This window comes from Microcebus murinus, chromosome 12, assembly GCF_040939455.1.
Source record: "Microcebus murinus isolate Inina chromosome 12, M.murinus_Inina_mat1.0, whole genome shotgun sequence".
Taxonomy (NCBI): Eukaryota; Metazoa; Chordata; class Mammalia; order Primates; family Cheirogaleidae; genus Microcebus; species Microcebus murinus.
Window position 1 is genome coordinate 83,207,560 of NC_134115.1, and position 22,624 is coordinate 83,230,183.

At 35.4% G+C, this 22,624-nt stretch overlaps 1 protein-coding gene across 4 annotated transcripts in view; it reads right to left on the bottom strand.

Moving 5' to 3' along the window:
• The window catches only part of DENND1A (DENN domain containing 1A), a 493,327-nt gene that overhangs the window by 356,319 nt on the left and 114,384 nt on the right, over positions 1-22,624 (bottom strand). For all 4 annotated transcript variants that reach the window (XM_012771853.2, XM_012771851.2, XM_012771850.3 and 1 more), the window contains exon 3: positions 16,008-16,051. In XM_012771853.2, the coding sequence (XP_012627307.2) occupies positions 16,008-16,051 (44 nt within the window). The remainder of the gene's footprint in view (positions 1-16,007; positions 16,052-22,624) is intronic.

Consider the following 22,624-nt stretch of genomic DNA (forward strand, 5'->3'; position numbering starts at 1 on the left):
TTACCTGAGGCTGCCTGGGATAAACCCAACAAAACAATGGTACCAGAATAGGTTCACACACTTTCCAGAACTATTCTGAGATATCATGCAATATAGAAGTCCTTTTGCCCTCTCACTGTACTGTCAAGTCATACAAGGTAGTTTTCAATCAAACAAGTAAACATTTATATCACCACTGAAAATGTGTTCTCACGATTCAACAGGTAAGTCATTATTTAAATGAAAAGCCCTAAGATATTCAAGACATTCTGGAATTGCAGACATCAATTGAGCTTTTCATATGAAATTTTGGGTTCCTTTCTTGTACAACTTACAACCTGAAGAATGAGTGAGCACACTTTCTCTCCAAAGAGCCAAACTATAAATATTTTAGGTTTTGCAAGCCACTTAAGGTCTCTATCACATATTAGTCGCTATTTTTTTTTTTTTACAACCCTTAAAAATAGTAAAAAATCATCTTACCTCACAGGCCATACCAAAAACAGCCCCAGGCAGGATGTGGCCAATTGGCTGTAGTTTACCAACCCTGATCTAGAGTGTTAAGGGGCCTACTCAAACAACATAACCCAAACAAACTCATCAATACTCAAAAACTCAAATTCAAAAATTCCTAGAAGGTAAAAATGCCAATCCCAATCATGCTGGTTCTTCAGTGATTGAACAATTCACATGTGATTGTTGCTAAATAGCAAAATGCCTGTTGCAAACAAACATGCTCTTGCTTTTTTCAGAAAAATTTTTAAAGTGCAAAGGATTTAAAATGAAACACATTACTACTACCCAGAATTCACAACTGTATTGTGGCATGGACTCCTCATAGAAACAATTCCCTCTGAGATTAATAGTTCACTTCTATAGGTAAGGTGCAGGGTTTTTCTTGACAGATAAATGAATTTATGCTTTCTAGATTATTGAGAACTCTTCAATTTGAGATTTGTTTTGCTTACAATATTTTTAAAAGCAGTAATAAAGGAGGAAAAAGCCCTTCCTGGGCTGTACTCAAACATGTCACTTGTCCATCACTGTTCCGTTAGATGAAGAAGATAAAAGGGCCTCCTCTTGCCTCTCTCACTACTTGATATCAACTCCTTTCCCTTACATGTGTTTCCCAAAACCATCTTCTTCCTTTTCTCTCTGCATCCTCCTCTATTAATAGTTTACCTACACTTTAGTTTCAATTATCAACACTAGGTGAATGACCCTCAAATTCACATCTTCACTTCAGAACCACCTTTCCAGCTCCAAGCTCTTATTCCAACTGCCTGCTGGACATTTCTGCAGGCACTTCAAGTTCAACATGTCTAAAATCCAGACCCGCCATCTAGGTTATTGGTACACTGCCGATTGCTAATCCCTTTCACCTCATCAAAACAAGAAAAGAACTCAGACTACCACTAATACTTGCTGGGAAACTGATGATCCGTTTATGTGACTTAGATTCAAATATCTGCCACTGTTGTTCAATTTCAAGATAACCCTCTGAAGAAAAGTTTCTGATTGCTTAAAATCTTTCCAAGTGTTAGTAAACAAGGCAGGGGACAAGGAAGCCCCTGAAATCAAATACTGTATTTCAAAGTCATTTTAGAAAACTGACATATTTCCCTAAGCAAGATAATATATTTAGTACCAATATGCTAGAGGCCAGGGATAAGGCAGTGACCAAGCAAGATGTGGCCCCTCTCCACATGGAGCTTACAATCTACTTGGAAAGACAGACACTATAAAAATGAACATATGGATACCTAACTCAAACTGCCACAGGAACTGCAAAAGAACAGAGAGCTGGAGACAAAATGGCAGGGGCCTGATGAAACGGGCAAGAAAGTCCTCCAGGGAGGTGACACTTTGAGCCAACACTTGAGTAACCAACGGGTATTCACCGGGCAAAGACTGGGAGAAGAATAGCAAGAGGGAAGCAAAAGTAGTAACATGATAACAAAAGCCCCTGGCACATTCCAGGAACTTAAAAGCAGCCCAGCATGTTGGCACAGAGGAGGTGAGGGAGACAATGGCAGATGAAGCTAGATAGGTTGGCAGGGGCCAAATGATTCAGGACATTATGGGGCAGGTTAAGGAGTCTGGGCTTTATTCTAATACAATGGAAGTCACTGAAGGGTTTGGACCCTTTTACAACCTGCTTGCAGGTGACTTTCTAAACCCTGCATCTTCCCCCAAGTCTTCCAGACTCCAGGTGGATTCACAGGCTATTCTCAGTTAGCTTATCATCCCAATGATGTTCTTTTCATTCTATCAACAAACTTACCATATCTTGGGGCCCTACATTTCTACAGGAGGGGAGAAGATATCCCACTGGGTGCCCATCAGGCCTCCAGGGAGGAAGAGGAGCCTTACACAGGAACCTTAATAATAACCCTGGCAACAGGGAGTGTGGCCGTGGTCAAAGAGAGCAACAAAGGAACTGCAGCCATTTTGAACAGGACCACCCTAAATCTCTCTTCAAAACCTGCTTCCTTATAGCAGGTAATTTTTTTCTGAGTTCCCAAAGTACATTTTCCTGTGTACAGATAAAGTATGTGTGACTTTTTATTGCAATAATCTACTGTATATTATTAAATCTAAGAAGCTATTGACTATAAAACTATTATTTTTAAGTATCATTAGGGGAAAAATGCTACAAATAAAATGATATACCATTGACTGTAAGATGCATGCCAATTTCAGAGATGCTAAAATGTGTATCTTGGAATTGAGAAGATATATGTATAGGTCTATCTTCCCCACTGGACTGAGTTAAGAAAGGTGGGGATTATACCCATTGTCAGTGTTGAACCAAGTACCTGGTATATAGGAAACATCCAGTGAATGATGGTGCTGAAAAAAATGACTGGATGATAGTCTGGAGAGTTAGAAGGGAAAAAAGTAACATTAACTGAGCACTTACTACAGTCAAGTACTATGCTAACAGTCTACATGCCTTCCTGTTTAATTGTCATAGGAAGCAGTGAGACATGGGCCAAAGCAGACTTAAATTGATCAGAGAATCAACTCTAAGGTTAATATTTATTCTTGACATAAAAAAGGAAAGGAACAGAGAAGACTATTAAAGCTCATAAAAATGTAATATTAGTCATTTCTGTCAGAGGCTTATCACTTATACCTAATTACATTTTGCCTAATAATATATGAATTATGCATATAAAGTATCTAAACTGACTTATATAAGTTTCTTCTGATTATGAAACTAATCTATTCAGCATTTTTTTTGTTCCTCGTAGACCAATGGTCATCTTTTCTCAGGGGCAGGGGATGACTAAGTGACAAGTGGAAAGGGACTAATTAAGCAGCTACTATATGTCAAGTCTTGTGCTAGAAGTTTTACATATGCTCAATGATCCTACCAGTAATCTTATGCAGATATTATCACCTTGAGACCTGAGTAAAATGATTTTCAGGTAGACTGGTAAAATAACTTGCCTAACTATTCAAAAGAGAGATTCTCAGTCTCCAGCCCTATGTGGTTAGCATTCTGTCTCACAGTCACAAACACTCATAGAGCTAAGACTGTGCAGTAAGAGCCCTCCACGTGGAATGAAGCTAAAGACTTCCTCCCACCTTGCTTTCCAGCTGCAGCAGTGCAGTGGAAGATTTGTGAGGTTCTGATATAGGGTCTTAGGGCAGAGTAACCTCACATACCAGTTTGCCCAGAATATCCCAGTTATACGCATGATTTCTGTGTAATCATAGTGTTCCCGTTAGTCTCAAAAGTATATTGGATTGGATACTGTGGTTACCAGAGAGAGGGAAAACCATGGCGTGTCTGGAGGTGACAAAAGAATAAATAGCTGTTTTTTTCTGCCTTATGTTGGGAAATTGGAAAGTGGTGTTAAAAGAGTTAGTTTTAGCCGGGCGCGGTGGCTCACGCCTGTAATCCTAGCACTTTGGGAGGCTGAGGCGGGCGGATCGCTCAAGGTCAGGAGTTCGAAACCAGCCTGAACGAGACCCTGTCTCTACCAAAAATAGAAAGAAATTAATTGACCAACTAAAATATATATATATACAAAACATTAGCCGGGCATGGTGGCGCATGCCTGTAGTCCCAGCTACTCGGGAGGCTGAGGCAGTAGGATCGCTGAGCCCAGGAGATTGAGGTTGCTGTGAGCCAGGCTGACGCCACGGCACTCACTCTAGCCTGGGCAACAAAGTGAGACTCTGTCTCAAAAAAAAAAAAAAAAAAAGAGTTAGTTTTATCACTTGACTCCAGGCTCTTTATCCATAGTAAGGACTTAGCTACATTCTAGGACTTAATACAAGATCAGACATCATCAATTACATGGAAGCATCAAAACCCTCTCTTCTTCCCCACCCCCATGCTACATCAGAAAACATTCATTTAACTAGACAAATTCAGGCATTATGCATTATGATTACTTTTCCTGCCAATTCTACAAAGTTAGTACTATGTCTTCATTTTATAGATGAAGAAAATAAGGTGGAAAACATAATGCATTTGCCCAAAGTGACATATCCAAAGTCAACCTCACATAACATAGGGATATTTGCCTTCTACATTTTCTTTGGGCCAAACATACCCCCTCCCCCTCCAAAAAAAGCACTTAAAAAATTTAAGGGGGGAGGTGATATTTCTTAGTGAGACATGAATAATGAAAAGTATTTCTAGCTTCCATTAAATCTATATATGATAACAGATGCTTTTTAAAAATCTAGAACCATTTCTCAATTTGCCAGGGGTTCAGATACCCAGAAATGACACGTATCTGGCAGGTTGGAAGAGTGCTCTGATTAAAAACAACATCGTCAACAATTTATATTAATAGGTTATACTTTTAAACTAGATGTTACATAAAGAGGCATCATGTTCAAAATACATTCAAATATATCAATCTTAAACGCCTCTGGTTAAGTCTCTGCTAGGTAGGTTGGGATTTAATAAATGTATTAATATGTTTTGGTTTATCCTACCTAGTTCAGATTCTGAGCCCAAAGATCACAGTGAGAACACTATTCAGTTATTATTATAAATCAAATATTTGGCCTAACATGCATGCACAGTGCCAAGTCCTACAGACTTGGACACGAAGCAGGCAAGAATCTCTGACTTTCTGCCCGGGAAAGGGAAAGGATACATAAACAATGTATATAAAGTATTTAGGTTTTCTGATAGAAATATGGTAAAAGTAAAAGGGAGGGATTAGCAACTCTACCTGGGGGATGTGAAAGACTCCTCAAAAGAGGTGACATTTGAGCTGACTTAAGAAAAATGAATCAGTAGTAGACAAAGAGGCTAGATAAGAACATTACAGAGATAAAAACAACATGAAACATTATATCATATAATTTACAAGGTTGATATGTGAGTAAATGATCTCTGATAAGCTCAATTTTCTTTACAAGGCAATCTCAACTATTTTATAAATACCTCTTCATTTCTACCCACCAAACCCCCACCTGCTATATGTGTAAGCCCACGCACACATATACACACACATTAGCCCAGTCTGGGCTTCACGTTATACCACAATTGAAATCCAAAACTGACCAAAGTTACACAGTTTGAAATTATGATAGCCAGAGGAATCTTAATCCTACTATACTGCATATAAGTACTTTTAAAATGAAAGCTACCACAGTTATACAAAATACTATATACAACCAAAAGGGCTCATTTCCAAGGACTGTGGTATCCATTACTAAATTTCTGAGGTTTTGAACATGGGAATCTCAACATACAGATTTCACAACTGGACTAAAATAAAGAAAAATTAATTATTTGAAGCCCCTTTATCACCACTTAAAGATTTTTTATATCCTTAGTACATTTTAAAACATATATATTTAAGAACTGTTTCTGTATGGTTTTGGTTTTTTTTGGAAACAAGTTCTCGCTCTGTCACCCAGGCTAGAGTGTAGTAGTGTGACCATAGCTCACTGCTGCCTTGAACTCCTGGGCTCAAGCCATCCTCCCGCCTGAGCCTCCCAAGTGCTGGGATTATAAATGTGAGCCACTGCATCTGGCCTATATCTCTTCTTTGCCTGACAAAGTACTCTCTCTCTCACCTTCATGACTTCTCTAAATTTTGTTAATTAAGAAACTGTGTGGATTTAGAAAGGGAAGGTTTTCCAGAATTCTTCCATGGACCAGTCTGAACTTCTAGAGGCAAAGGTTCTCATACACAACCCTAACACCTGACAAAACAGGGTTACCCTGCTACCTTTAGTCTATCCCTAATAATAGTAGAGACAATATTAATTGATTTTATTAGGTGTCAGATGTTATTCTAAACATTACTCACATTTCAAATCACTACACGCTCATAACAATCCTATTAGGTCTTTACTATGGCTATCTCTAGTACACCGGTCAGGAAATTAAATCCCAAAGTGGTAAATTCCTATAAATGGCATGGCTAGGATTAAAACCCAAACAGTCTGGCTCCAAAGTCCATGCTCTTAATCACCACTATCATGCCTCTACACTCTCCTTTCTAGACTCTTAACTCCTTAGCAATTAAGCCTGTATCACACCTCATATTATTCACTGAGCTCCTAATTTATCCTAGCTGCTAAGAGGAGTTTCTAACACTGGCTATAGCCATTCCTATACTTGAAGAGTTCACAGATGGACAAAGAGACAGACATAAACAATACAACATAAGGAGTGAATGTTCCAAAGTGCTCTCCAAGAGCTGAGGATAGAGTGATTAGTTAGGGCAAGTTTCACAGAGAAGGTGATACAAGCAGTACGAACAGAAGTATACTGAGGTAGGGGTCTGGAGACAAAAGGGAGAAAAACATTCCAACCATAAAAACAGTTTGGGCAAAAATACGCATTAGGGAAATAGTTAAGCATACTGGCAAATGGGGAGGTGTTCTATGACTGGGCTGGAGGTGGCAGGAGACTCGGTGACAGGTTGGGTCAAAGTCAAATTGTGATGGGACTTAAGTCCAAGTTAAGAAATTTGGAGATCTTGAAAGTGCCAGGGAGCCATCAAGAGTTTTGACTAAAAAGAAATGGTACCATTTGATTTAGGTTTCAGGTATCTCCAGGCATCTTAAGGGTAGTGACTGCAGGGTCATGGATTATAGGCCATTGGGAAGAGTCCATATGAGGGAAGCTTAGAGTGTGAGTGCAGAGGGAAATATAAGAAATAGGATGGACAAGAGAGCAGTTTAAGAAGGATAATGAACAGGACTTGGTGACTACAGACTTGTACATGCAAACGAAGAGCAACAGGGACTGATTATATGAGGCTAAAGATAAGACAGAGACTACAGCTTACAAAAGCAGACATAGTCTACTCAGTTATAATCATTGCAAAACTCACTAGAAACAAGACCATCCAATAGTACTCATAGACACCTAAAATTTAGTGAGGCTTTTTGGGAGCCAGATTCAAACCAAAAGAATACTTCTCATAAAAATGTGTAAGTAAAGATTGCATAATTACCATTTCCCAGAGTCAGATTCAAATAAGTAGTAGTACAACATAGCTGTATAGCTTGGCATGCTTTCAGAAAGAATGGCTCAAAAAGAATGTGTCTTTTTAATGAGTTCCTTCTATATAACTGTAACAGCTGGGGAGTGACCAAATTGGGAAGAAACCTTCAACTTAAAAGAAGAGTTTTAAGTCGGAAAATGTCTCAGTTTTTCAACTGAGTTCTGCTAAATGCTTAAGGTTGAAATACATTTTCATTAAGAAGCCAGTTCAATCCTATCCCATTCTTAAATTCACCCTTTTCTGGGAACAGGGAAAAAAACTCGGGATATGGAAATTACAGAATAGTACCTCTTACATACAAAGCGGTTTTTCTTCGGCAAACACTTTAAAAAGCACTTTGACATTTGTCCAAGATGATAAAGCTGACTTGTAACAGAAAAAAATAGGAGGCAACACTTGGTAAATTATTTTTTACCCATCCATGAATCTATACTCAGAAAACATTTAAAGTAGCCAATCGTCAACCATGGGACACTTTAAAATATATACAAATAAGTAGATGTTCAATCTGGGATGCATTTATACATCGGCAATCAATGAATCTTCTAGAAATCTGTAATACAGTCCACGAAAATAGCTACAATCGGTGGTAATCGTGGATACTGATGTGCCACTTCAAGAAAGCTGCTTCAGCAGGGTGCTTTGTTGCTATCATGCTAACAATTGGCTCCCAAGTCTTAGGGTGTGAAGAGATTGAGAGTTTATACCTGTAGATGAGAAAATTACATTTTCACCTATGATTCTAGACTGCCAAGTTACTAAGAAATATGGAAAGCGACCTTTTTGAGCGACAGGTTGAAAACCCCAAGAATCAACAATGAATCCGAAAAAGCACACATCTAAAACAAGCCTAAAAGATGATCTTCTTTAAGGGCAGCTCCAAGACTTTCCACCTGGGTTTCTCTATACCATTCATTTACTTAACTAATTTCTATGCTTCACATGACAAAGAACAAGAAATTGTAGGAAAGTGATCATAGAGGCACTACCACCCAAAGATCTTAGTTTTCAGAAACATTCCCAATTTCAGGTGTTCTGACTATGCCATTGGTCCACAACCATCAAAAAAGCCTAGACATGCATTACACTTACAGCCTAGTAAACTGTAATTTGCTTCAAGAAGAGAGAGGAAATCTATTTCCTCTCTTCCTCTTTGCCTGGTACAATAATATCTGGCTCAAAGTCTGAAGATAGTATACTTAATCAATCTCTCACTCAATGCACAAAATCAAACCTCATCTCCTAAACTATTTCTGCCACCAAAATAAGATATGAAGGGAAAAAAATCAGAAAATATAGTCACTTGTATCTGTACATTGGTCTCTTTTTAAGAGCAGGTTGTAGAGCCATTTTAAAATGAGATCCATGTGACCCTTATATAGGCAAATCCTTTGGATGAGATTCAAATAAATTCACATATTCTGTTCCATGATATACAGCATCATAAAAAGTTTCCAGGATCAAAGGTGACCTCACCATTTAAAGTGTATCTAATGTGGATAGGCTATAAGAGTAGGTTGGAAGCATTCTTCTCTTTGGAGAAGAATGGAAAAAACAAGAAAGCTCAACAGTTTCCAAGAGAAATGGAATACACCCAAGTCCAATGCCATTCTTTGTGAGCTTGGTGAATACAAATCCAAAATCTCAATTCCGATTTGAAGATCTGTAGCTAAAACAAATTACTATAGAAAAACTGGGAGAACCTTTATAGAATCAATGTCACATTTTATGCAGATTAGGCACACTGCTGCTTAGGTTTCCCTGCCTAATAAGGATGGATAAAAAACAAATTTTATTATTTTACACTTTGCATAAATATTAAGTGTGTGTCATGTTAACAATGTTGGTACAATGAGGCTACCTTACAACAATGTCAGTACAATGAAGCTTCCTTTCATAGAAACAAAAAAATTTAAGAGCTATGGATTATATCTGGAATTTTCTTACTAAATAGTATTCTTTCTATGAATCAGGGTATGAACAAGTTTTACAGTAGAAATGTTTTGTCTCTGGCTAATCAAAATTTAGGAAAAAATAATATGAAAGTTTTCATACATAAGAGCTCAACCAAAAGAATGAGATAATCATCAACAAACAAGTGGTATGTCCTGTTTAAGTATTAGCTTTATTATCTTTCTAATCAGAATCTTCCAATTGATTTACATAGGTTATACTGTAACTATGAGCTTAAGAAATGTTTTCTTTTAGAGCATACCTCAAGCATGAACAGATGAAAACTCCATATTTAAGCAATTACATGCAATTCAGAAATGCCAATTTCCATCACAATTAGCCTTGAGTTATGCAACATATTTTTGTTCCTTTTTAGTATATAGTTGATATATGTTTTTATAATTTGTTTAACTGCCTATAGTGAAATTTTGAAATCACATAGGCAATATAAAACCATAAGAGAAAGGGCACCTTTTTATTTTTCCCAACGTACCATGTTTCTACATTGCTTATAGAGCTTGAACAAGAAACACTGTTAGTTTCTATATAAAGATTTCCATAAAATTTTTACAGTTTCTATAAATGCATAAAGATTGTTGGTTTCATTATAACCTCTGTTTCAGTGCCAGTGGAAAGAAAAATTACCTGCAACTCTAAACAGCAATCTACATATACAGGGGTAGGTAAGTATGTTCAGACCTCTCTTTTAGAGCCCTAAGACACTCACTGTATTTCATCAAAAAATACACAAGCACACTGGAGAAGCAACTTCCAGCACACTCAACTCTAATTGCCACTCTTAGAACAGACAGGCTATAAAAAGTACAATTGTGAGAACAAATTATTATATTAATTCTACCTGTTCTAGTACTAGAAATAATCATATAAGTAATATGTTTTAAAATTATATATTGCAATTTCCTATTATACTTGACACATTACAAGACTATTTATGGAAATCTTCTCTCTGATGGGTAACTATATCTTTATTCCAAACTATCTCATATTATACATAACTACTAAAGGCTCCTGTATTTTAATCTGAAAAATTATATAATGTTTTGAAGTCAAAAAATGGGATTTTGATGACAGTGGTGACCATAATTTGCTAACATGTTAAACTATCCTCTTTTCCCTTAATTCAATTAGTATTCATTAAAACTGCACTAATCACAATAAGTTTTACCAATTATTTCCATAATTATGAATAAACACAGTAAACACAGTAGAATAAGTATTAATCCACTTAATTAACTACAATACTATTTTCAACAACAAAGGATATTCATGTTTTTCTTATTTTTAATGTCTGATTGACATGTTGATATCTTTGAGAAACCATTTCTAGAAATGAAAGAAATATTAGGTCATCAAATATAAAATGTCCGATTTCGAATCAAGAGTTTAGTTATTATATCTCAAACAAGAAGCAGTACATTTACTCAAAGTATGTGCCTAAACCATCAACACAGTTTTGCCATCTTAACGGTAGCTTGCTTATGCCAGCAACGAAGAAGCCTGAAGAGCTAGTGCTGATGAAATCACAAAAGGCATTTTCCACAGCTTGTTAAGAATTGAATATTTTTCCTTGCAAGAAGTGGTCCAAAGCCTGAAAAAAGTGGTAGTCAGTTGGTGCAAGGTCCGGTGAATACAGTGGATGACAGAGAATTTCCAAGTCCAGCCCTCTGTAGTTTGAGCAGCATTGTTTGGATGACATTATCTGACAAGAGGATTGGCCTGTCTCTGTTGACCAATCTCGGCTACTTAATGGCAAGCATCCTCATTGTTTCATCCGATTGGTTGCAGCAGACATCCGCTGTCATTGACTGACCAGGTTTCATGAAACTATAGTGGATAATACCAGTGCTGAACCACAAGACAGACACCATTAGCTTTTTTCGAAGAATATTCCATTTTGGACTGTGTTTTGGCACTTCATCTTTATCCAACCATTGTGCCAAATGCTTGCAGCCGTCAAAAAAGAATCCATTTTCATCACACATAATAATACAGTGTAGAAACAGTTCACCTTTATGTCATGATTGCAAAGAAAGGGAAGCTTCAAGACAATTTCTCTTCTGATGCTCGTTTAATTCACATGGAACCCATCTATCCAGCTTCTTTACCTTGCCGATTTGTTTCAAATCATCCAATATTGTTGGAATAGTAATATCAAACTTTGCTGCTAATTCACATGTCAGTTGAGATGGATTCGCTTCCACTACAGCTTTCAGCTCATCTTTATCCACCTGGTCTCAGGTCGCCCACATGGCTCATTTTCAAGATTAAAATCACCAGAACGGAACTTCTCAAACCATCAATGTACTATGCGTTCATTAGCCACATCCTTCCCAAACACTTTGTTGCTATTTTAAGCTGTCGGTGCAACACTGGTTCCACAACAGAACTCATATTTGAAAATAACACGAATTTTTGATTTATCTATGGTTTCACAAAAATTGCTCTAAAAAAAAAAAAACTTGAAAGATAATCATAAGCCAAAACATGTGTTTGAAAGACTGAGGATGTACCTTCACAATAAAAATAAAATAAGAAATGTCAAAGTGAAATGTCAGAGAATTCAACTGTCAAACTTAGTGCTTAAGGAAATCGGACATTTCATATTTAATAACCTAATACATTATGCTTATGTCCTTCTTTAACAAAATTTTTCTATGGGACAGTCTTTTATTAAGAGCCATATTACATAGAGTTATATAGTAAGAAATTGGAAAGAATCTAGTCTAAGCTACCCAAACCTATAGTAACTCGAAAATTATATCTGTAATTTAGTAATCTTAACCCTAAAAAGAAATTTTAGACTATTTCATATTATAGTTAGGAGAGATATAATTTAAGAAAATTTCGTAAGTTAGCTGTTAAAAGGTCTTTCAAAAATACAGATTTTTTTCAAGTCAAGGTCCTAATGTTGATGGTTTAGTATTTAAACTAGCTAAACATTAAACAAAAGCAGATGAATAAATAATATGAACCCTGAAAAGACCTTGTTTTTGCCTTTTTTGTTGTTTGTTTTTTCTTTCTTTTAAAAAATATAGGCATTGCATGTCTTTCAGGAATTAACAAAGCCTGTATTTTCAGGTTTAAAGATAGCAGGCTTACCAGATTTTTAAATGAAATATTGAGTGCTACAGTGATTTAATGGTTTTAAACCATAGATGTCATTGTGGTCTGAGGGTGTCACAGACAACTTAAGGAGGAAAAAAAATGGGGCACAGAGAAATCACTTTGTCAGTAATTACAATCAAGAGTCCTAAAATGTGGCTCAGGCTGCTCATTACTTCTTCCTTCTGTATCAAGACCCTTATTTACATTTCAGATTACATTTTTTATGAAACAGTAAGATCTATCAGAGCTGAGAGGACTGAAATAATGAGGGGAAAACATTTTAATAAAACGTGTTGGGTCTGCATTACTTCCGTGACAGAAAGAAAGGCTTCTTCTGTAGTGATGGATCATTTATTCTGCTTCTAAACGAGAAGCAAAAAAGATGAAACTGATGAACTTTTACTGCCCATTTGTCTTTAGCAGACAATTAAGACAGAGAAGATCAAAATGGATTATCATACCACGCAGACAACTGGCCCAACAGTAATACATCTCCGGGACCACAGATTTGTAACTCTCTTTTATCCCTCCCCTTTCTTCTTACTTCTTTTTCCACTCTAAAGGCAGTGCTAGCTTTGTGGCTCAAGGAGAGCCAAAAGGCTGGTCATCATTATTCAGTCACAGATGTCAATCTAACCTCCCTTTTTTCTCAGTTTCTAAAGCAGTGAGCCACAATAATTTGTGACAGATTCTTTTACTGTAAGGTACAAAGAACACACAGAATAAAACATCTAGCAGCAGCAAGCGTCTCTGATCAAGTGTGCTGGTACATGGGAAATACACTATATGTAAAAACAAGCACTGATAGTTTAGGCGAATGAGAAGAAAAACTGGGAGGGAATTTGTGTGTGTGTGTGCATGTGCGTGCGTGTGTGTGCGCGAGCACACGCGCACATGTATGGTAATAAGTGCTTTTACTTTATGATGAATTATCGCAAATGTTCCTTATGGATTACAACATAAATGTTTTAATACTAGAAATGTTGTCTAGATTAAGTGCATACTCAGCTTTTAAGGTTTGTATATAATGGAAATATTTCTAAGACTTCCTTTATAATAGGTATACCACAGGAAAAGATAATTTGGTTTAATCTAATAAATGCAAAGAAGAAAAATATAAGATTAGAACCTAAATGATAAAAAGATAAATAAGAAACACTCAGTTCTCATTCTCTTTACCAGTACGTACAACTCTCAAATTTCTGGGAATTTAGAGGTATGTGTACAAAAACAAAGCACATCCTTCATTAATCATTTCTTGAGTTATGTGAAGTGAAAAAGGGAAATAAATAATTTGTGTCAAGTCAAAGGAGATGCTAAATCAGGCAGAGATAACCACAGTCTTAGAAGTTTACCTCTAGCCCTTGAATAACATTTTCCAAATTTCAAAACTATGTCTCTGATCTAAACAAAGAAAACAAATACTACTATCATATGTGCACCTTTAAAATAACTAAAGCTATCATTACTGTTTAGGTTCATATTATCATTTTAATTATTCCAGTTTCAATATATGAAATACTTATAAAGCCATCCATTAACCAAACTATAGAAGTTCATAACATAATATCTATCAATAAACCAGCTCCATATGCAATGACAGAATTGATAATAGTCTATATTGTTCTCTGTACACACATATGCATGTACAGTACATGTATGCAAACATACACATACATATATACTCTCCTCAAACACACAAACTTACATGTACACTCAGAAATAAACATGGAAAGAGAAACACCAAATTGTTACAGTAATTATCTTTGAGTAGTAAAATAACAGATGACTTATATTTTCTTTCTTTTCATTTTTTAAAAATTTATTCTTGCTTTATCTATGTTTTCTACATTTTTTGTCATAAACATATTACCCATCCAGTTTTTAAAAGTTACCCTAAAAAAGAAATCATGTTGTTAAAAAACTTTCAGATATAGTAAGAAACTCTGTTTAAAGGAACAGACCCAGATGGTAACTATGTCATTTTAAGTTTTCTCCTATAGAATTTTCTCTCACTAGGTAATTCAGATCATGGGACCAGAAAGGTTATTTACCTAGACACAAGATTTTAGAACAAAAATTTTGTTAAAAGCAATACCCTCCAGTGTATTCTAAACAATACTTTAAGATCTTCTACCCTATAGGTATTGTTTAAAGAAAAAAATCATTAATGAAAAGGTCCTATAATCTGTGGCTTGTGTAGTTTAAATCCAAAGGGCTCAATCCTGTAGTAATTTAAGACAAAATAAAAATTTAACTCTCTTGGTAGAACATGAAGGGGTAGAGTAGATAGATTCTAGTACTTTTTTAAATCTTATTTAAAAGTCTTGAGATCAGACACAAAGCAAACCACATCAGTTCTCTTGGGTTCTTATACCATAAAATTTCATTACAAAGCATTTCATTATACTGATTATCCAGTTATATTCCTGGTCACATTCTGTCCCCTTTATTCATAAAGATGTATCAGATACCTTACTCTTTATACAGGAGGCCACACTGCAAAGGTGTTACTACTACTGTAGTGGGTATTTCTATTCCATTTCATCCTGATTCAAAGATTTTTAACAGAAAAAATTAAATGGATGTACTTCAGAAACATGCTGTTTTCGTGTACAATATCTCACATGTGAAAGGTTTTATAAAATTGTCTTACGCAGTGTAACCAAAAAATGTTTTTATTTCAAAACTGCTCTTAAAAAAGTACACCAAATTACATATTTGAACTAAAAATGTAAGGTACCCAAAAAAAGCTACAAAACATCTCCAATATTTCTCAAGATAGAAACTGGAATCCTGAATGTATAACCTAGAACTAATTATAAAGAGTAGAGTAACATCAGAACTTCAGTACTATTTTGTGAGTAAAATAGTTCCTTCCACTCCATCCTATGCTTGCAGAATGCCCGAAATTTGAGGTGGCAGAACCAACCGGCTAACTTTCACTAGCATCATCAGAACCACCCTCACCCTAAAGACCATCCCTGCATGTGTAGCTTCTCCTTTCAGTATTACCAAAACACATAGTTCATTATCTATTTCAAATTCCAGGAAATGTTATAAAGTTCCCTCCTCCTTCCTTTTTTTATTACACTGCTTCTTGACTGTTTAAATAGCATTAAAAAAAATTAAAAGTTTACAGGCAATCCAAAAAGGATTTCCTAATGAACTGCAGACTGTAACACACCTCAAAGTAAGAAGTAAAATTTGTGACAGGTTTTCTTCCTTACTTTCTGTGCATTTTACCCCTAAGATAATACCCCAAATGTAGCACCAATATTTTTCAATCCTAATTCAATATGTTTTACTTTTTGTCTTTGGTTCCTAATTACTGCTTTTCTTCTCTTCTAAAAATTCATTTATCTCTTTCAGTAAAAAGAACAGTAATAATATGTTGAACAACTCTGAAATAAATTTTGTCATGTAAAAAATTAATTACGCATTCCGAACCTGGTCACTGTAGTCCTCCGGGAATTGCCTCTGCACCTCAGGATCTGTAAATAATTGACAGATAATATTAATTGGCTTTGGATTAGTGAGCAAGCAGAGGATCACACATTAATATTTGATCAGAAGATGATAGCAGCCCTGGCAGGGGATCCAAGGGGGGCAGCTGAGGCTGCTATGTTGATGAGCACAAGGAAGGACTCGGCAAGGCACTCCCATTACCCTCCTCCAGAAATATAAAAAAGAAAAATTTTAAAGACCTGATGCTACTGTTAACTTTAGACTATTACCTAATGCAAAAATCTTGCCAGCTGCAAATTGCCTTCAATATATTTTTCCAGAGAAAATGAGTCTTAAACCTGTTTGACTTTTTTCTTCTCTAATCAGAAACCTCCTTTTCATAGTTACAGATGTGTGCTTGATAAGCCACCTTAAGCACCAGTTTCACACTGGGGAGAGAGGGTGAGTGAGGGAAGAATTCTTTCAAGGAACAAATGTAAAACTCACTCTTTTACAAACAAAATATATCATCCCCCATGTGTTTATGAATTCTTTGAAAATGCAGATAAAACTAGACAAAGTTTTCTTCAAAACAGAATCAATGCTTTGGGCTTGTCAGTGTAAACAAAATATATGAGAAATTACATTCCATCTGATATATTTAGACTTGCTCAGAAACTATAAAAATACAAAGGTGAAAATACCTTTCATGACCATCTATTTAAAATGGAATTACTAAAGGGATCACTTTATTCTTCAATTATAATTGCAAGGTAATCCAATGCCATCTTCTCTAAGTCAATACAGAAGTGAACTAATTAAAAGCTATTAGCACTTCACTTACTATTGATTACAAAAACATTCAACCTTTTCTAATAAGAAAAAGGTTTGATTCCTCAGAGACACAGTAAGAGGAGTGATCAGAATAATATCTATTTGAGGAATCATGTATCAATTCAAAAGGCTTATGGAAAAGCACAGTATGTGAGGGTCTCCCCTCTAACAGTGATCACAATATATACTATTTACTTTTCATAGCTATCTTTAAAAACCACACTAAAACACTCATTTACTTCTCTGTGCAAGTGAATCCATGTAAAAGTTAAAACTCTCCAAATCACAATACAGAAATGCAGTTCATTGTTCTTTCATGAAGAATCAAAAAGAGAAAATACTAAGGGCCTATTCACATACTACATTTAAATCCTAGAAATTCAAGTTTTCAAGTCATTAAAGCCCATAGATGTTACTCATTAAAACCCAAGGATAGCCAACAAAAGCAGGAATATTCAAAATGCCACACCAAAAATAGTGCTTCCCAAAATGGGCGGTGCAAAAAAGGTGAAACTATCTGCAAACCAGTTTAGCTCTTGAGATTGGCTTAAAGAGAGCTTATCAGCTCTCTTCTGATTGGCTTAAAAACTGGGGATCAATCTTTCTTTACCCTCATCTTCAGCTACTGGGAAGGGACCAATGATGTGTCTAGACTGTGACCAGTAGAATTCTGGAGTAATGTGCCCACAGTACCAATTCGGGGCTGCCTGGTGGGCCAAAGGAAGAAGCTGTTGCCTGTATTTGGCCTGCAGGCTAAAACCACACAAGGACTCAGCCCTGTGAGACAGAGGCCAGAGGGTGCCAACACTGTGGCAGAAAAAGTACTAAAAGTACTAGGCCTACAGAGAAGAATTTGCCAGCAGGATACAAAGGGGGGCAGCCTGTTGCCCAACAAACCTCTAATGGGGTCGGGATGGGGTCAGGAGGGTAAACCTCTAATGGTGTATGCAATGGGGTCGGGAGGGTAAAGAGGGAGTGAAGGAAGGGGAACAAGGGAGCCAGAAAAAAGAGAGCAGTGGCTATAGTTCCCAAAAACATATATAAATAACTTAAAATTTGGCCCAGAGACCAAAAAAATACAACTCTAAGCCACCAAGGGACATAAAAAAACAAGAGGTTGGGAAAGCCACAAAATCACCTAAGGCTTATTCTTTTTCTTCCAATTGACACGTGGTTAACAGTTATTCTTCAACTAAAAAACTTCACACAGAAATAACTCACATATAAATCTTTAATATCATGCCCTCTTTCTTGCAGTAGTTTGTGTTTCTTGAGAAGCATCATACTTATGAAAATAAAACCAAAGACTATTTTTCTATTGCCATTTTGTGAAGGGATAAGGATCAGAACCCAAAATTTATAGTATATTCTTCAATTAAAAAAATAAGTTTCTTATACATAGGTGAGAGAAGGTTCTTAAATCTCTTTAGTTTATTACATTAATAAGAAACATATTATAACAAGAAAATATATTTTAAAAATATATTTCATTCATATATATAATATAATAAAATTGAAAAAGAGAAGGAAAATGGTTGGAAAAAAAAAAAACCAACCTATCTTAACACACTGAAGGTAAAGATGACCATGGAATGCCAAGATGGAGGCCATTCAAAACCATATTATCCTAAACACTGCCTCTATGGTAGGCAACTTAAACACCATCAATTAAATTCCTTCAACTGTCCTTAGGCTATCCTTAAAATGAGATTCCCAGATTTTAACAGAATAATGCTCCAAGATAATACATGCATTATGATTTACTATGATTCAAGCACAAAACTTTTAATTGCTTTTTGTTAAGGCCCCTGGTGTTTAAAAAATAAACTTCATGCGTCCTTAACATTCTTTAAAGCAATACAGAAGAAAGAAAGAAAGAAAGAAAGAAAGAAAGAAAGAAAGAAAGAAAGAAAGAAAGAAAGAAAGAAAGAAAGAAAGAAAGAAAGAAAAAGGCAATGCTTTTTAAAACCAAAGTCCAACCTATAAAGTTCCATTCAATTAGCTCAGAGATCCAGTCTGATAGTTAACAACTATGAAAGCCATTTTATAAAAATTAACACAAAAACTGCAAATAATTCGTTTGAATTTTCTTAAACTGTCTATTTTATACAGGAGGTTGAAATCTTCTTTTTTCACATTGAGTCACTCACCATGCCATAATGTCACCAAAATATCGACATTGGAAACATCTGAGTTAAAAAGGTCCAAATACAATCTGCTTTTCTCAAGCAACACAACACCCGCCTTACTAACAGTTTCAGCATGGCACATGTACAAAATCTAGCACCCTGCAGTTAAGCAAACCGCCTTTAAATTTTCTGTCTGGCAGCAATCCACTTGCGTGTCTGTATGTTTTTACAAGTACTCTATGTATTTCATTGCGTCAGCTGCATTTCTTTGAGTTTTAAATGGTCTGGGAACATTTTATGAAATGTTCTATATCTTTATATGGAAAATAACATACACTGGAAAACTGTGCATCGGTCTAATATTTATATATCTATTTCATTATCCACCATCCAGTGCTATAATTGCTAACGTTCCAAAACACCTTCTCACATTCATAAGCTCACCACCAAATGCAGTGTCACCAAACAGCTAACTTTCAACACAAAAAAATCTGCAGATAAGAGTACTACCATGGAAAAAAGTAACCTAATTTGCTTAGGCAATTGGCAGTCGGAATATAGTTATCGGCATATGTCAAGCTTTTTCACTAAGAATTGTCCCTCTGACAGAAATTAAGAGCATTAATACAGTGGCACATAGCACACTCTTTTTTCCTTATCCTCCTCTTTCAGCAACTTTCTCCTGATTTAAGTAATAGAGCCTTACAAACTTAAAAATCAATTTCATCATCTCTTAGGAAGACATTTTATCAAAAAAAAATTGTATTTCAAATATCTTGCCAATAATATGTATAGTTCGAAAGAGTCCACATATCTCTTAACCAACCAAATAGGCCTAAAAGAGGCAGTTCGTTCTCAAACGAGGTTTCACACCATGGCAATGTGGTGTCCCAGCACCATGGCTCTCTAAGAGGCTGCCTCCACAGAAACACGTGTGCACCACTGTCTCTGAAGACCACAAGAAGCATTTCTGTATTTAAAGCAGACGTCTCACAGTACGGGACCCCCAAAACCACATTATCATCCAGGCACAGAACACGACCATATTTAAAAAGCTATGTCTCCACAGCAGGAAAAAATTGATCTCCAAAACAAACATATCTTACTTTTTTTCTTTTTTTAAAGAAAGGCTAGTTTTCTTCCATCTCAACAGTCTATGTCTTCTAGTCTTCTACTATACATAGTTTTAAATCTTTAAGATATACCAGATTGCCACAGGATGTTTAATTAATAGAATAAGAGTGTGGGCAAGACTTAGTGGAAAGGTGCTATAAATTATTTTACACAGGCTCCAAAAACCTTGAGTTCTGCCTTAGGCTTAAAGTTCCTAGAAAACGTGGTAGACAGATCTTTTACAACAGAAATGCAAAATAATTCATAAAAGTACTGTGGTTATGTATGAGGGCTCATTTGTACATTAGTAACTAGTATGTGTGTACACAGACACACGTATCTTACCAAATTATTTTCCTGTTTCCCTGTCACACCAATGACTCCATTTGAAGAGTCAAAGTATGACATATTCTTAAACTGATTATTAAAAAATATACTGACTTCATTTTGCATGAAACGCATAACAACTGCGTGCGTACTAACCAAATGTCATTATCTTCTATATCTGGAGCTCTTCTAGGTGATTTAAGAGAAACTGCAAATGTAGCAGATAACACGGGAATCTACACTGCTTTCACTTTTAAAATGCTAGGTATCAAGGCAGAAAACATTACATTTAATGCCTACTGAATTCATCCAATCATTATCTCTAGGATATTTCAGTCAATGAGAGATAAAATATTAAACAAATTTAAAGCTTACAATTACAAAATCAGCCCTTTAAAAAGCAGGACTTTAACATTAGCTACACACGATATAATCTCATTGTTTAATTTCATGGAGTTTAAGATACTATCTTCTTCTCCCCACAACCATAAATGTTAATCCAAGCTGTAATCAGATTTAATTTTCCAGATGAGAAGATGGGAATATGCTGCAAACGGGATAATAGTCCACTACACTGCTCTTTCACTAATGATGTTTTCAAATTTTGCACACTAAACATGTAGAATCCCTGAAAATAGTCTAGCAAGTTGTACATTTTGAGGACAAACTCAGTCTTTCCAAAACACACTCAGAAATAAGGTTTCTTTTAATCTTCAAGAAGAAAAGTTAATGTTTTTGCATAATGCAGAATTAAAGTATTTTGATAGTAGGATTGCAAACTGGACTAAGCTAAACAAAAAGCTTCAAGGATACTATCAAACCCATTAAAGCTACAAAAATTCAGCTGCATTTACTTTATATTATAAAACACCTGAATCAGTAGTTTAGCAATTTAACTAAACATAATTATTCTAGTAAATTATTCTATTTATGATAGTTAAAATTTACTTATTAAAAATACATTTTTGAAAGAAATGTTTCAAATGTTTTACATAGTTAAAAAAAAATCATGTTTTCCTTTGCCTTGACAATAAAACAAAAAGGTTTATGTTGTCTTTCCTTTTAAATATTTTTTAAATAAAAGATTACTCCTTTCAAAACAAAATTACTGATTCTAAAACACAGATTTGACCCTAAAATTTCAAAGGACTCTCATTCGCAAGTTGGGAGGAAAAATCATTTCAAAGTGCTTTAAATGAACATTTATATGGTTTCCACGTACAAATAAAATTTGTTACTTTTTTAAAAATTCTATTCCAGGTATTAACTTTTTGTTCTTAAACAGTCTTCTAACTGTTAAGACAGAAAAACTTTGAGTCATCACATTTTTTAACCATGAATCTATTCTAATGTTTTCCCTCAACGCTGGCATTTAAAATATAATCAAATACAATTTCAAGCAGCCAGTGTGGTAACTTAGGACCAGTTGACCATCAACACCTGTAACAAAACAAATGGCATTATTCAAGGAAGGAGAGCAAAACCCACCTCAGTATGGCAAGCGATGGAGCCATTCATATGCCACATTCCTCCTCAGACTAACATATTCTGCCTTTCAGACATATCCTCCTCCGATGTGACTATTTATGCATAAACAGCAGACACTGACCTATTGTTTTCAGTTGTTGAAGTTATGAATGTAGTACAGTTACCAATTAAGTGAATCAACAAGTCCTAAATGCATCAGCTGTTCTACAAATAATGAGGCCATTGACATTACACAGTAAAATCTAGGGAGTCTCATCTTTCTTACTACAGAATGCTGATAGATTTTAACCAGTAAATGCCACTACTTACTGATAATTTGAAATGTTTTTCATAACTAACTTCATCTACAAAAGGAATAGCAGTCTGATCCTAAAGCAAAACTTGTGCCACATAAATTCCAAAATTCAAACATAAGTGAAATTAAAAAGAGAGCTTTAAAATGGAAAAGCAAGGGTAGGGTGTGCTGGAGGGGGAAAAAAAAAAGGTCAGAAGAATATGCTTATTTACACTTACCTTTTCCCCCAGTGAATATCTTAGTTTTCAACTTTAATTATTATTTAACTATTTAGGGGTTTTTTTTAATTAGTTCAAAGTTTGGAACTAATTCCTAAAATCTATCAAATTGATAGATAATGTAGATGAAGATATTTCAGTGATTATAATCTCAGGCTTCTATGTAATTTTTCTATGAGTTATATTCATTTTATCCCACCTTTTTGAATGAGTAAC